At 32.4% G+C, this 16,442-nt stretch overlaps 1 protein-coding gene across 3 annotated transcripts in view; it reads right to left on the bottom strand.

The window, feature by feature from the left end:
* Positions 1-16,442, bottom strand: part of LOC145306311 (delta(24)-sterol reductase-like) — a 47,241-nt gene that overhangs the window by 30,493 nt on the left and 306 nt on the right. For 2 of the 3 annotated variants that reach the window (XM_080148396.1, XM_080148411.1), the window contains exons 2-9: positions 16,326-16,386; positions 15,489-15,566; positions 10,789-10,899; positions 10,265-10,356; positions 9,716-9,821; positions 9,115-9,203; positions 8,757-8,823; positions 4,671-4,747 (exon numbers count right to left, since the gene is read on the bottom strand). In XM_080148396.1, the coding sequence (XP_080004522.1) occupies positions 4,671-4,747; positions 8,757-8,823; positions 9,115-9,203; positions 9,716-9,821; positions 10,265-10,356; positions 10,789-10,899; positions 15,489-15,566; positions 16,326-16,386 (681 nt within the window). Of the gene's footprint in view, positions 1-4,670; positions 4,748-8,756; positions 8,824-9,114; positions 9,204-9,715; positions 9,822-10,264; positions 10,357-10,788; positions 10,900-15,236; positions 15,285-15,488; positions 15,567-16,325; positions 16,387-16,442 lie in introns of those variants that run through there. The other variant, XM_080148403.1, reaches the window with a different exon arrangement.

Genomic DNA, 16,442 nt, shown 5'->3' with positions numbered 1-16,442 from the left:
TTAAAGTTTGATTTATTTTTAAATGGGAAGTATTTAAGACTTAATTATCAAAATAGTACTCTTAAAAAACATTAATCAGTGACATGTATCAACTTTTTCCCAGCTTCGTGAACACTTTAATGGGACCAGGACAGGCTTCTTTGTTATTGCCATATCGTTCATTTGCACTCTTAAAAACCGGAAAAAGTTTTTGGGAAGTATGTTTTTTTTAAGTTGAAGCAAAAATTTGACCGGAATTACCCCGCACTACCCTATGGGTTCTATCTCCAATATTTAAAATACATCTTCAAGATTTTGTATTTTTTAAAATTCCTGTTGCATAAAATGTGTTGTAATATTAGAGACCCCATATCATTTTGAGTTTATTGTCAGGCAATAATTCTGCATCTTTAGACACCTTAACCACCCTTGTAGGTCAATCCTAGCCAATTTGAGACAAGAAAAAATGTATTAAGAACTGCTACAAAAACTGGCAGGATTTTTAAAATTAAAGATTTTAGGGAAAAAAATCACTTTGGTCAAAAAATTCCAATACCTGCGAATCAGAAATTACCTCTAATTTATGAATAAAGCTTAAAAAAACATAATGATATGATAAAAAGTGTATGATATAAAAAAAAAAGTTTGGATGAAAAAAAGGATGTTCTTTAGACTGATTTTTAACCAAATTCTAGTTGCGAGATCTTAATGGAACCAAGACAGGCATCATCATCATTGCCATATCATTCATTAGCGATCATTTTTTGGGGTAGAAATAAAAAATTGACCAGAATAACCCCACGCTACCCTAGTTGATTCCTACATAATTAATGATAAATTTATCCTGAAAATAAGAAAAAAACAGATAAAAGGCTGAGCTGCCAGCCATTCGCCATTACTTTTTTAACTTTTTGTTCAATTTAGGGAAAATAGACCTACCAAGGATTACTCATGCAAATTTTCAGATCAAAATTTCAATTCTAAGTGCCATTTACATATTGATTACGAGATGGTTGCATTAATACCCCTCCCCCCTTTTAACAAATTTTGTATTAGCCAACAAGTCTGGAAATAATCTAATAAATATTTTTTTTAAGCGAAGCCATTCTATAATTAGGGTCGGTCAGTCCGTCAGTCCATACCGGTTAGCTCTTTTCATTAACTTAGGCATGCTAGTTGTCCTATCAATTTCAAACTCTGCATGGTGATTCCTGTAGTAGTTGGGTACAATTTAGAAAGCGTAACAACTCTATAATCATTACCAGAAAGTCCGTACGTCCATTTTAAACATGTTGATTTAACCTTTTTAACAACAATTTTTTATATGATAAAATCATTCGATTGATCTGATTTTTCGAATACTGATTTCTAGGACAACAAAGCATCTCTATACTTAAGTCCTAAAAATGTAAGTATTACAGAAAATTTTCCACGAATATCAAATTAAGATATCATAAAAATAATACCCGCATTGTTAGGCCGGTCCTTTTAATATCCACGGAAAGCTGTCTATAATACGACGCGATAAATAACTATTTTTGTATAATAAAGATGGTTGCGTATAGCAGTAGCGATAAACTGTTTATTTTATGACTATTAGCCTACTATGTTTTTTTAAGCGAAGCTTTTCTATAATTAGGGTCGGTCCGTCCGTCCGTCTGGCATGTTAGAATTGTCCTATCGATTTGCATGGTGAATCCTGTAGTAGTTAGGTACGATAGTTACGTAGCAACTCTATAATCGTTAGATTGTTTGTACGTCCATTTTAAACAAGTTGAATTTTACCTTTTTAACAACAAGTTTTTATATGGTAGAATCATTCGATTGATCTAATTTTTGGAATACTGATTCCTAGGACAACAAAGTACATTGTTATAAGCAAAGCATCTCCATACTGAATTCCTAAAAATGTAAGTATGTCCTTAAATATTATCCTGTATTAGCGTAGTTTTTCAACAAAGAAGGTGTATCAACTATTTTTTTTATAGCTAGCCGGTTCTTTTAGTAAGTAGTAGATGTAAAATTTTTCATAGAATTCAGATATGCAATCGGTTTTTTTGTAGACCTCTTATTTTTTAAGTAATTTAAGTTTAAAAAAAAAAAAATTAAGTCGATTTTAAGGTACTAAAATGCAACAAAAAAAAGAAAGAAAATGGTCATTATGAACAAAAATAGTAAGATCTTTAATTTGACACCTTACTTTTTCAATTCTGTCAGGTAATTATTGAAAAAATCGATATTTTTTTAAACCCACGAGAATAAAAACTTTGAACTTAATTTTATTATTTCACAAATAAAAAAATATGGGTTCATATATACCATTAGAATCAGAAAAATATTACGAATCCATTGTAAGCAAAATTGAAAAAAAAAGTTTACAATATAGTATATAAACTACAATAAAAGGAATTATATGAAAATATCATATTATGTTGTACAGGCAACGTCTTAATTCTTCAATTGAGTATAAAAATGGGAAGGGGGTAAAGAGGGGGTAAAGAGGGGGTAAAAAAGGGAAAACAATAGTGTTGTCTGAACAAAAAAAATAATTGGCCATTTCTGTAATTTTTTAATTTTTTAATTTTTTTCAATTTTGCTTACAATGGATTCGTAATATTTTTCTGATTCTAATGGTATATATGAACCCATGTTTTTTATGTCTGTTTGAGAAAATATTTAGGTCTAAAGTTTTTATTATACCGAGGTTAAAAAAATAGATTTTTTCAATAATTACTCAACAGAATTTTAAAAGTAAGGTGTCAAATTAAAGATCTTACTATTTTTGTTCTTACTGACCATTTTCTTCTTTTATTTTGTTGCGTTTTAGTACCTTAAAACCGACTTAATTATTTTTTTAAAAAACTTAAATTACTTAAAAAAAAAGAGGTCTACAAAAAAACCGATTGCATATTTGAATTCTATGAAAAATTTTACATCTACTACTTACTAAAAGAACCGGCTAGCTATAAAAAAAAAAGTTGATACAACTTCTTTACTTAAATTTTGTTTATAATTTTATACATTTATATTCTGATTATTCAGTTATGACACTCTACAAGTGTTAATGTTCGTTTGTCCTACCCTTTCAGAGCTTCGCTTTTATGGATGTTGTCATCCTTGTTGTTTTATTGTCATTGGAAAGGGGACTGAGAAATTTTTCAACCAATAATTTTAATCTTTGGAAGGAGTAATCTTATTTATTATCATTAGGAATGTAATATATTTTTCGTCCATTATCTTATCCCATTAGATCCCTGTTCAAACTCTTCAATTTATTTCTACAAAAATATTAGTATTGTTTAGTCATTGTTGGATATTATTTAATTATTAAAAAAGACATGTTAGAATAGTCCTATCGATTTTGCCTGGTGATTCCTTTAACAGTTGGATATCATTTAGAAAGCATAGAAACTCGATAATCAGAAAGTATGTACGTCCATTTAAAATCTGCTGATTTTTAACATTTTGACATTTTTTATATAGTATGATTATCCTATTCATCTGGTTTTTGGAATAATGACAACAAGGCACTGTATTATAAGCGAGGTGTCTCTATAATCAAATCCTATAAATGAAAGAATGTCCCTACTGTTTCCTAAATTTACGCAGTTTTGTAACAAATTTATGTACAATTGTGTTTAGACTTAGAAATCAATGTCCTGCTGTTCAAGTTCTAACACTCTACAAGAGTTATTGCTCTTTTGTTCTTCCATCCTTTTGCTTTTCGATCTTCACTTTTATGGATGTTGTCATCCTTGATATGATGAGTAGATTTAATAGCATTGTAAACTTCTATCCTTATATAAAAGTAGCAGGTTGTTTGTCTGTGCAATCCTATTATATAAAGTAATAAGCTTTATTTGTCTGTATCGAAGGATCTCGCTAACCAATGAACCGATATGGTTATCCTTAATAGTGTAGCTTCATATAGGTCCAGTTAAGGTATTTGAATATTTTTTTAACTGCCCCCCCCCCCTCATGTTTCCCTAGAGGCCTCTAGGGGCGTAGCCGCTAGTGTGTAATAAAGTATCTTACTAATAACTGAACCAATATGGTTACCCTTTGCAGTGAAGCTTCTTACAGGTTCTAGGCCTTTTCTCTACTTCTCCAAGCTACCTTGTCTTATTTTTTCATTTGTAGCATGAATTGTAATGAGGGGAGAGAATATTGCGTATGAGAATGAATAGGGGTCGGCGAGTTAAATCTCTGGAATGGAGGAAATGTTCTTTAGCGGCGAACATATATTGAGTGGAGGTAAAGTGTAGAATATATTGTTATAGCGGTAGTACAAATAGGCGGCGGACAAAATTTTCAAAGGGCTTCGATCGCGATGCCACAAAAACAAAAAATGCCTAAAATTGAACAGAGAATAATAGTTTCAGGTTAGATTTTCAAAAATCCAAAGTTGTTTTTTCTGTGGAGAGTCCTTTTAAGAATTCAAAGTTGCACTGTGCTTCGTCGAACGAAGATTTCTTTTACATTATATTTAAAATCGGCAGCGCCCTTATTTCGTAGGGGATCTGCATTTATACTTTAAAAGCTTGAAACCACTCCATAACCTATGGGAAGCTTCCAAAAATGGAGGACTGGATCGGTTTTAGTGGTCAGCAATAGTTCAACAGACAGAACTGCAAATCGGAAACTGTCAGCAAAAACTGCGGGGCTGCCGAGCCTTTAAAAAAAATGATGACCTGATGATGTCGCAGTACTTTTTCTGGCCCTTGACAGGAATGTACTTCATGTGGATGTAAGGCTTCACTGGAATTATCTACAATTCAAAATTTTAATTTAACTTCTTTTTTTGTGGATTTTATTTTCCTTGTTTAATTAATTTTAATGTCCGTCAGTCCATTACGCTATGGGAGAAAAAAGATTTACTCGGCTGCTATTATAGATAGACGGCTTAAAATTTTTGTGATTCCATAAAACAATAAGCATAAAAAAAATATAAATCGTTGATTTGTCGGTTAGGTTAAATAAGAAAAAAAATGTTTGAACCTCCTGATTATCAAACAAGGATGACACTATCCAAAAGTAGCGAAGCACAGAAATAAAATAAAAATACTTTATTAAAGCAAACAACAATGGGAGAGAGACTCCTTGTCACAAACTCAAAAGATTATTTAAATTTTCTTCCTAGAAAGCTTTGTGGACGGCTGGGCATACAAAGATGTAAAATAAATGCTTATTATTGAGAGAAATCCTCACAAAAAAAAAACTTTAAATCTTTAAAATTTCGAAAAGGGGAATATTTATCCTTTTAAAGTAGCTTTGCAATAATTTTTAACTTTACCCTCCTAATTAACTTCGTCATTGTTGCATTTAACAACACAAGAATGAGGCCAATAAAGGGGGGGGGGGGAAATGTGGTGACTCGTGCCACGACATACCAGCAATTTTATTTTGGGTGCTACTCCCTTAGTTTTAGAGATAATTGGGTGAAATCTTTTGGGCTGGGTCACTAATTACCCCAACTAGAGGTATCTTTCAAAAAAAACGGTGCCGGGTCCGCCGCTCCCGCCGTTCGCCGCCATTTTCCGCCGCCGCCAAAAAAAAAAAATTTTATTGCATTTCTCGCCGAATTAGGCAATTTGGAATCATTTGAGACCATGTTATTTTTTTCAAAAATTTTTCCCCTTATAACCAACCCTGCAGGGGGACTTAGTCATTTTTTTCAAATTCTCGTTTATTAAGGTATATCTTAAATTCAGTGCCTCTCCTAAGCTTTTAAAGATATTGAGACAAAACCTTTTGAGGTAAATCAGTAAAAAATATTTGAATAAAAAATGGCGGCGGTACCGCCGCTCCCGCCGTCCACCGCCATTTTCCGCCGCCGCCGCCAAAAATTTTTTTATTGCATTTCTCGCCGAATTAGGCAATTTGGAATCATTTGAGACCATGTTATTTTTTTCAAAAATTTTTCCCCTTATAACCAACCCTGCAGGGGGACTTAGTCATTTTTTTCAAATTCTCGTTTATCAAGGTATATCTTAAATTCAGTGCCTCTCCTAAGCTTTTAAAGATATTGAGACAAAACCTTTTGAGGTAGATCAGTAAAAAATATTTGAATAAAAAATGGCGGCGGTACCGCCGCTCCCGCCGTCCACCGCCATTTTCCGCCGCCGCCGCCAAAATTTTTTTTATTGCATTTCTCGCCGAATTAGGCAATTTGGAATCATTTGAGACCATGTTATTTTTTTCAAAAATTTTTCCCCTTATAACCAACCCTGCAGGGGGACTTAGTCATTTTTTTCAAATTCTCGTTTATCAAGGTATATCTTAAATTCAGTGCCTCTCCTAAGCTTTTAAAGATATTGAGACAAAACCTTTTGAGGTAGATCAGTAAAAAATATTTGAATAAAAAATGGCGGCGGTACCGCCGCTCCCGCCGTCCACCGCCATTTTCCGCCGCCGCCGCCAAAATTTTTTTTATTGCATTTCTCGCCGAATTAGGCAATTTGGAATCATTTGAGACCATGTTATTTTTTTCAAAAATTTTTCCCCTTATAACCAACCCTGCAGGGGGACTCAGTCATTTTTTTCAAATTATCGTTTATTAAGGTATATCTTAAATTCAGTGCCTCTCCTAAGCTTTTAAAGATATTGAAACAAAATCTTTTGAGGTAGATCAGCAAAAAAATATTTGAATAAAAAATGGCGGCGATACCGCTGCTCCCGCCATCCACCGCCATTTTCCGCCGCCCACAGGACGGCTTGTAAGGGGAAAAATTTTTGAAAAAAATAATATGGTCTCAAATGATTCCAAATTGCCTAATTCGGCGAGAAATGCAATAAAAAAAATTTTGGCGGCGGCGGAAAATGGCGGTGGACGGCGGGAGCGGCGGTACCGCCGCCATTTTTTATTCAAATATTTTTTACTGATCTACCTCAAAAGGTTTTGTCTCAATATCTTTAAAAGCTTAGGAGAGGCACTGAATTTAAGATATACCTTAATAAACGAGAATTTGAAAAAAATGACTAAGTCCCCCCGCAGGGTTGGTTATAAGGGGAAAAATTTTTGAAAAAAATAACATGGTCTCAAATGATTCCAAATTGCCTAATTCGGCGAGAAATGCAATAAAAAAAATTTTGGCGGCGGAAAATGGCGGTGGACGGCGGGAGCGGCGGTACCGCCGCCATTTTTTATTCAAATATTTTTTACTGATTTACCTCAAAAGGTTTTGTCTCAATATCTTTAAAAGCTTAGGAGAGGCACTGAATTTAAGATATACCTTAATAAACGAGAATTTGAAAAAAATGACTAAGTCCCCCTGCAGGGTTGGTTATAAGGGGAAAAATTTTTGAAAAAAATAACATGGTCTCAAATGATTCCAAATTGCCTAATTCGGCGAGAAATGCAATAAAATTTTTTTTTTGGCGGCGGCGGAAAATGGCGGCGAACGGCGGGAGCGGCGGACCCGACACCGTTTTTTTTGAAAGATACCTCTAGTTGGGGTAATTAGTGACCCAGCCCAAAAGATTTCACCCAATTATCTCTAAAACTAAGGGAGTAGCACCCAAAATAAAATTGCTGGTATGTCGTGGCACGAGTCACCACATTTCCCCCCCCCCCCCTTTACTCCCTTGGGAGTCAAGACTAAATTACAGCTTAGCATCATATAGTCATAAGAGATACACAATCTTACAAAAAAGATTTATAAATAAGTCAAACAATGAGGGAACTATTCCTAGGATCAAGAGGGATAAGACAATGGCCGATAAATTAATGTACATCTCAATTATTATAAACAAAATACCATTTCTGTATATTAACAATAGTGATTGAAATGATTGGAGTGATTGAACTTCATGAAGCAGCCAATAAAAATACAATAAAGTACACCAAAGTTGTTAAGTTAAGGATAAGAAAACGTTTATTTATAACTTTGGGGACTAGTGTAATAAACAGCTAATTGTCCTCTCTGTCCCTGAAACTTTTCATAAATCCAGTAAAATAAAGTGCTCAGTATTGCTTTTTAAATATCCTCGACAGCTAAAAATTCCTATAAATTCCCATAAAAAAATTTGTCTCTAGTTTTACTATCCCTGTCTATTTGGCATGATAAGCAAGATTTTTCAATATAAAATTAATTTACACTTACATCTGCAGTGTCTCAATTAAGAGAGGAAGGGGACATTGGGCTGTTTATTAGACTAGTTTCTAAAGCTTTATTTGTTGTATCAACAACTTTGGGGAACTTTATTTAATTTTGATTGGTTGGTTCATTAAGTTGAATGTCCAACAACTAATTATAATCTACAGAAGAGATTATTTTGTGAATAATCATTGGGGATATACATCAATTTACCGTTCATTGTCTTATCCCTTAAAATCCCTGGTCTCAATTACAAATTATAATATCAAATACATTTTTTTCTGCAACGCTGCTCTATAAATTGTATGCATGCGTTGATCTATTGACGATTTCTTATCACAAAATTCAATTTTGAAGACCATGGAGGGAGGGGACAATAAGTTATCAATATAGAGAATAAAAATTCTCTACTTTTAAAATTACATAGGTAATAAAGACATAAAAACAATGAAAATATTTAATGTTAAATGTATGTTTTGATTTGGACTAAAAGCTCTTAAAAAATTGATTTAAAATTAAAACAAAAACAATAAACAAACTTTACTTTCTTATGATAAATTAACTTTGTTTTTATAGGTTTTTAGTCGGTTGGAGTTGTTTCAAGTAATTTTATTAATCATTCAAAATTCTTACAACACTTAGTTTGTAATAGCGTTTACTATTTAATGAAATTTTGTATACCTGAAGTTCGAGTCCTACAAGGAATCCCAGAGAACCATGAGACCAAGGAAGGCAGTGATACAAATCACTGAAAAATAATTCATGTGGAAAACAATCTTTCGACAGTTTTACAGACAGACCAATAGAGTTACATACTATTTATAGTCAAGAGTTGAATTCACTCAAAAAATTCAAAATATCATTTCAATTTCCCAAATAGCATTACAGATAGACAAACGAAAGAATTGAGGTTTGCTCCAGGGTCCAAGAAGTTTACAAAAATTTAGCCGTCTATCTTTAGTATAAGATGAGAAAATCAAGTTCCCCCAAAAAGTTGCTGACAGACGGACTAACATACAAAATACAAAATTCTACTGACCTGTGTTCATTATCCTTTGTTGCTCTGACTAGGTTACCATCTCCTGTCACAACCTCATAGGCCTTGATAGATTCCTGGTACAGACCAACCTGCACAACAAATATATAAGCATTGATAGATTCCTGGTACAGACCAACCTGCACAACAAGTATAATAGTACTTGTGGCTGCGCTCCTCAAATCTAGGGGCTCTATACTCAAGTGGATAGGATGGGGGCAGAAAAATAGTATAAAAATATTCCTAAGCTTAAATAACTCAATCATTTCAGTAGTTATTAAAATCTTAAGCTTCAGACAAAAATAATTTTAGCCCTACGAGTTTACGAAAAAAAAAATATTATTTTCATTACATGAAAAATACTTTAATAGTTGAGAAGAATCATTAAATTTTGAACCAAACATTAGAGCAATTAGAACATTATGCTAACTCTGAAATCAAAGTATTTGCCCATCTAGTCATAATAAAAAAGCCTAAATAATACATCCATTTCTAAATATATATTAGTGTGGGTGGTTTCTTAACAATTGATTTTGCACTATATACAATATATCTTTTATTTCATTAAGACTAAAAAACGTTTTAAATGTTTACATTGAAATACCTTGTGAGAATATGTAGTCATGCCAACACCAAAGGCCAGACCTCCAAGGGTTGCATCCTCAAGTTCCAATGTAACTGCTAACGTGTAGCCCTTGGGTATCAAGTACCTGTAAGAAATAATGAGGCTAAAATTTTCGGCACGCTTCGCACATATTCCTTTGATCTAGCTCAATTGTCACAACAAGTTAATGTCCATAAGTATCCCCATTATATGTGGTAAATGTAAATTACAATGATTCATTTTAAAGGCTTGATACATTTTTGGCGCGCTTTGTGCATAACTTATTTAATGAGATTACATTTAAATGGTTTTCTATCTGCTCTTAGTTTTCTTTGTTCTCTTCAATTGACATCTGGTTCGGACTCAGAATCGAGGGATCTTTTGGGATATGACAATAGTATACATCCCTAATGATCATAAAACAAAATTAGTCTTCTGAAAATTAAAATCATAGGTTGAAAAGTTTGAACACTCCTAGTTAGGGAGAAACCAATTAAAATTCCATAAAAATTATCGCCCGATGTCCCCTCCCTCCCTGCATAAACTTACCTTGTAATATCACCAACAGATACCATTGGTTCAACAGTAACAGTCAGATTCTTCTCATCCAAGGAAAGAATGTCGTACAGGGGAATCGGCACCTTTTTTTCAGTAGTTTATACGATATAGGCATCAATTTACTGGCGGATACGCCACTAAAAGCATCTAGTGATAATTTACAGAAGGGGTTACGTAGGAGATTGAAGTTTTCAAAAGACATATAAGATTTACTATTTAAAGAGAGACATACCGGTTCAGTGCAAACACAGAGACAATCAAAATGTTTCTTTAATACGACTTTATATGTACTAGCGGCTACGCCCATATAGAGGCCTCTAGAATACGATTTCTCTTGGTAGGGTGCTGGTACCCTACCCCAAAATAACTATAAGCCCCCCCCCAGGACCTATGAGAAGCTACGCTGTGAAGAAGAACTACATCAGTTCGGCGGTTAGCGAGATCCTCCGGTACAGACAGACAGATAAACATCCTGTTACTTTATTATAAGGATTATATTAACATATAAACCACACCTTGTGACAAGCGTCCTTGTTGAAAAATGTTGTGGACAATGAGAGCCAATTTGGTCTGGCGGTACACATTGGCTTCCTCTGGCTGCCAGGGCGGGACATGTTGTACTTTACCTAAATAAAAAGAAAATATTATGAAAATTCGAAGAAAGGTTTGTGTTAATAACTGCAAAGGCTTGCTGCACGGACACGCTTGAAAAATATAAATTTAGGTGCATTTTTTTCCCATAAAATAATGTGCTTCATAACAGGGACGCAGTGGACATTGGGCTTTTATTACACCAGTCCCCAAAGTTTTATTATGTTAAACAACGTAATAACTTAAGGGACTTTGAATTTGAGTGGTTGGTTCATTAATTAAAGGGATCAAACGTTTCGACCACTAATTGTAATCTGCAAAAGGGATAATTTTGTGTTTTTTTATTGTGAATTTACATAAATTTTCGGCCATTGTCTTATCCCTTTAGATCCCTGGCTTCATATTTTAAATTATTTGTAAGGATTGTAATTAAATTGTAACAAGAAGATGGCAAATTATTTTCTTTCCAGTTATTCCTACTTTGTAATTGTGTCATTCTTGTGAAAGAAATTATTAATAATGCATGATTTTGTGATGATTGATAAAACTACTAGCAGACATTTGTATTGTACACTCATGACGTACTTATTAACTGGTTTAATCCAGAATATAATTATGGATTTTCCGTGTATAAAAAAATAGTTACTTTATACCTGTAGCTGTCACTAACAGCCAATTTACTTCGATTACAGTTATTATTCGCGTATGTTCAAATGAAAAATCCAAACACATATGTTGGTAGAAAATTTTAAAAAAATTAATGGTTATTAAATAATTCTTAAGAGGGGGGGGGGGGCGTAAGTGACACTTTTTGAAACCAAAACTAAAAGTCAAAGGAACTCAACTAAATAAACTTTTTTTCATAAAAAAAATCCCGTATATTTTCACTTGAAACAGCAATGCAAAATCTCAAAAACTATTTATTTAGTTGAGTTCCTTTGACTTTTAGCTTTGGTTTCCAAAAGTGTCACTTCCGCCTCCCCCCCCCCCCCATTGTTCTTTAGTTGTATGAAGGAAAGAAAATGTGATTCTTAATATCAGATAGCAATTGACTGAATATTATTAGTCTTATTTTTCTCTATTTTGTCAAAGAAAATTTGTATGGTTGTTTTCAGTGTTTTATTATTTTCTATTTTTGGCATATAAAAGATTTATTTATCTTCCTTCAATCTATCCCTGTATTTCTACAATAAAACAGGTAATTTTCTTTTAATTCTAAACAAGGACTAATTTAAAATACACGCCAAAAGTTAAATATTAATTAAATGTCGTGCTTTATGACAAATAGCAATATATCCATTATAAAACTAAAAATACAACCTTATTTCTAATTCATGACCAACACTTTTTAAAGCAGTTAACACAGTGGTTTTCTTGAATTCAATCAAGACAAACTTGAATGGTAACACTCATACCGAAAGTAAGAAATATTTGAAAAAATATTTTCAGGTAAATTGAAAGTCATTTAAATGTGTCTTTGAGAGACATTTCTGCTTAGTTAATTTTTTTGTTTTTTGAAACTTGAAGGTACAAAATAATCATAAAAGTATCTTGTATTTTTATTAGTAGCGAAGCTACTCTATATTTCACTATGTCCGTCCGTCAGTCCGTAACGCTATGGGGAAAATGGGATTTACTCAGCTCCTATAAAAGATAGAATGCTGAAATTTTTTAACAACATTCCCATCATTAAGGAGCACAATTGACTATAAAACATCATTGGCGGTCGGACCGCTTTTTAGCAGGTTTTAGGCTATTTTTATATTTTTCACATTTTTCTCCATATCTTCAGTGTTTATGGTCCGATTTTCAAAATTTTTTTAGTTATAGATATCAAAATTAAATTTCCCGTCGTTTAAAGAAAACAACGATGAAGGCCAAACAGCCTTTTTAGCAGGTTTTAGGCTATTTTTATATTTTTTACATTTTTCTCCATATTTTCAGTGTTTATGGTCCGATTTTCAAAATTTTTTCAATTATTTATATCAAAATTAAATTTCCCGTCTTTTAAAGAAAACAACCATGACGGCCAGACTACCTTTTTAGCAGGATTTAGGCTATTTTTATATTTTTCACATTTTTCTCCATATCTTCAGTGTATATGGTCCGATTTTCCAAATTTTTTAAGTTAAGGATATAAAAATTTAATTTTCTGTCGTTTTAAGAAAACAACCATAGCGGCCAGATTGCCTTTTATCAGGTTTTTGGCTATTTTTATATGTTTTACATATTTTCTCATATCTTTGTTTTTTTTTATCCAACTTTTTTGGGATATCAGGATCAAAATAATTTTTCCCATTGTTATGTGCATCTTTAATGTAATTTACTTTGACCATCATCATCATACAAAATAAAACAAGGTTTCGTGTTTATTTTATCCAATAAATCTATTCTTGATTATAATAAATACCCTTTAAATCTACTTGTACGTATTCCCATCTATGATTTTTGTTCTTCGCTACTTATGGATGTTGTCATCCTTGTTTCTAACAGACTAGCTTTTTAGAATTCAATTTTAATAATCGACTGGAAGTACAATGATGGTTAGGTATTTGTCTTGTAAAAAAATTCACAGCATCCAAATGAGTTTTAGTCGCGGCTGAGGCGCGGATGCCGAGCCCTGCATCAAATGACATATGTATTTGTGTTCAAATTCATTCAATCTACAATTTTCAAACAGAGGTAATCTTGTTAAGTACTAAAAAATGATTAAATAATTGAACTAAAATGTTTTCATATATCTTTTAATACTCAATGATAATATCTTCGTTAATGCTCTAATGATCCATGTTATTACCATTTAAATTTGTTTTGATTCAGCTCATACCAATAACGAAATTAATTCGGAAGAAAATCACGAAACCTATACGTGTTTTTCAGCTGTCGTTGGGGGGCAACACATCGTAAAATTGACGACCTCTCCATTTGCCCCCCAAATATTATTTTAGATTTATTTTGCTTGTTGGTTATACCTTATTCCTGGTTTTGATTCAACTCAAGGCTGATGTGAGTTGGTTAACGTAAATTTCTTTAACATTCATTATCATTAAGTGTTTTTCTTTTAATAATTGTACACATTAAACCTACGTCAAATATCTTCTTGCAATGATAAATATGCTTTTAATAATAGCTAAATAACAAAAAAACAGTCAACTTTTTAATACAGATATCTTGTAATTTCTTGACAATTGATTGACTTAAATTCCTCTTGAAAAGGTAACCTACGGCATTCTTAGACCTTTGTTAAGAATATAATGAAGTAATCTATGATATACTAGCGGCTAAGCCCATGGAGGCCTCTAAGGGCTAATTGAGGTAATGATAGCTTGAATTCGACCCCTCCTCAATTTTTTATTTTAGTTTTAAAAAATTAGCCTATAAACTTGAAATAGCTATAAACAATCTCAGGACCTACACTGTAAAGTAGAACCATATCGGTTCAGTGGTTAGCGAGATCCGTTGCTACGGACAAAATCACCTTACTTTTTTATACTGTAGGATTATAATGAAAATCATTAGGCATTAACTGGATTAAACTATTTAATTACTTCATATATTTTCATAGATCATCAAACACTTTTATTAAGTCTAAAATTTATATATCAAAAGAATATTGTGCTTTTTGTTATTTTTACAGAATTTTTAATACCTTGAGTTTACTATCATTGTTTTCATGGACTAGGTATACATAATTATACGTGTGTTAGTATTTATTAATGTGATTAGAAGAACTAGATAATAAAGTTATACCTGTGCTTGAATTTTGGCAACACTGTCAATGTGTTTAGAAGTACTGAAAAAAAATAATTAAACCTGATCTTGAATTTTGGCAACTCTGTCCATGTGTTTAGAGAAGGACTAGATAAAAATAATTATACCTAAGCTTGAATTTTGGCAACTCTGTACATGTGTTTAGTAGTACTAGATAAAAATAATTAAACCTGAGCTTGAATTTCATACCTGTGTTTGAATTTTGGCAACTCTATCTATGTGTTTAGAAGGACTGGATATAAAAAATCAAACCTGTGTTTGAATTTTGGCAACTCTGTCCATGTGTTTAGAAGGACTAGATAAAAATAATCATACCTGTGTTTGAATTGTGACAACTCTGTCCATGTGTTTAGTAGAACTGGATAAAAACAATCATACATGTGCTTGAATTTTGGCAACTCTGTCCAAGTGTTTAGAAGGACTGGATAAAAATAATTATACCTAAGCTTATATTTTGGCAACTCTGTCCATGTGTTTAGAAATTAAGTACTAAATAAAAATAATTACATCTGAGCTTAAATTAAAATAATTAAAACCTGTGTTTGAATTTTGGCAACTCTGTCCATGTGTATTAGTAGGACTAGATAAAAAATAATTATACCTGTGCTTGAATTTTGGCAACTCTGTCCATGTGTTTAGAAGGACTAGATAAAAAATAATCATACCTGCGCTTGAATTTTGGCAACTCTGCCCATGTGTTTAGAAGGACTAGATAAAAACAATCATACCTGTGTTTGAATTTTGGCAACTCTGCTTATGTGTTTAGAAGGACTGGATAAACAAACTATACCTGTGCTTGAATTTTGGCAACTCTATCCATGTGTTTAGAAGGACTGGATATAAAAAACTATACCTGTGCTTGAATTTTGGCAACTCTGTCCATGTGTTTGGAAGGACTGGATAAAAATTCTCTGTAAAACCAATTTCTAAACTAAAATTAGAACTTTTTTTATCTTAATAAAAGTTAAGCTTGTAAAGAATATTAATAAAAGTCAAGATTATTAGCTTCACATGAATTAACAGTCTTAATAATTCTTTCTTTCAAATGCAGGGGCTGTGGTGATGTCTCAACCTAATTTAATTTGAAATTGCTGAAAATTTGGATATCATATTTCAGTAGCGTAATGTTGGCGTAAAACTTGTTTTGTGCTGTAACAAAAGGGAAGTTGGTAAGAAGGGGGGGGGGGGAGGAGAAGCAAGTAGGTTGTGGTGAAATTTTCACTTGTTTATTTGAAAAAATTTCTGCAAATCATTTTAAATTCTTTAGTGGGATATATATTAAGAGATATAAGTTTTCCAGAATTCTAATGTAGGGAATAGATTTGAAATCTGCATCAAATTTTAAGGATTTTTTATTAGTTTTTTGTAAAATTCTTTATCTAAAAGCGGAAATACATTTTAAGTTAATTAATTTTGACCAATAGGATAGGTGGATTTTAAACTACCTGCGCTCTAATTGGTTGAATGATGTACGACATCCAATCAGAGCGCAGATTTTTTAAATCCACCAATCACAGATGCCAAAATTAATTAACTTAATTTGTATTTCCGCTTTTAGATAAAGAATTATACAAAAAACGAATTTTATAAAAAATCCTTAAAATTTGATGCAGATTTCAAATCTACTCCCTACATTACAATTCCGGAAAACTTATATCTCTTAATATATATACCTAAACAAATAAATTACCTGCATAACTTTGTCGAATAAAAATGATAGAGGCAGACCAAATACTGTCAGAATTAAGCCCCTATAAACAGAAAGTATAACATTTCGAAACAGGACCCTGGATTTAGATTATACCTA

Source organism: Acartia tonsa, chromosome 2 (assembly GCF_053477335.1).
Source record: "Acartia tonsa isolate MP-2025a chromosome 2, ASM5347733v1, whole genome shotgun sequence".
Taxonomy (NCBI): domain Eukaryota; kingdom Metazoa; phylum Arthropoda; class Copepoda; order Calanoida; family Acartiidae; genus Acartia; species Acartia tonsa.
The sequence above is the reverse complement of the archived record's forward strand: the minus strand, read 5'-3'. Positions and strand labels throughout refer to the sequence as shown.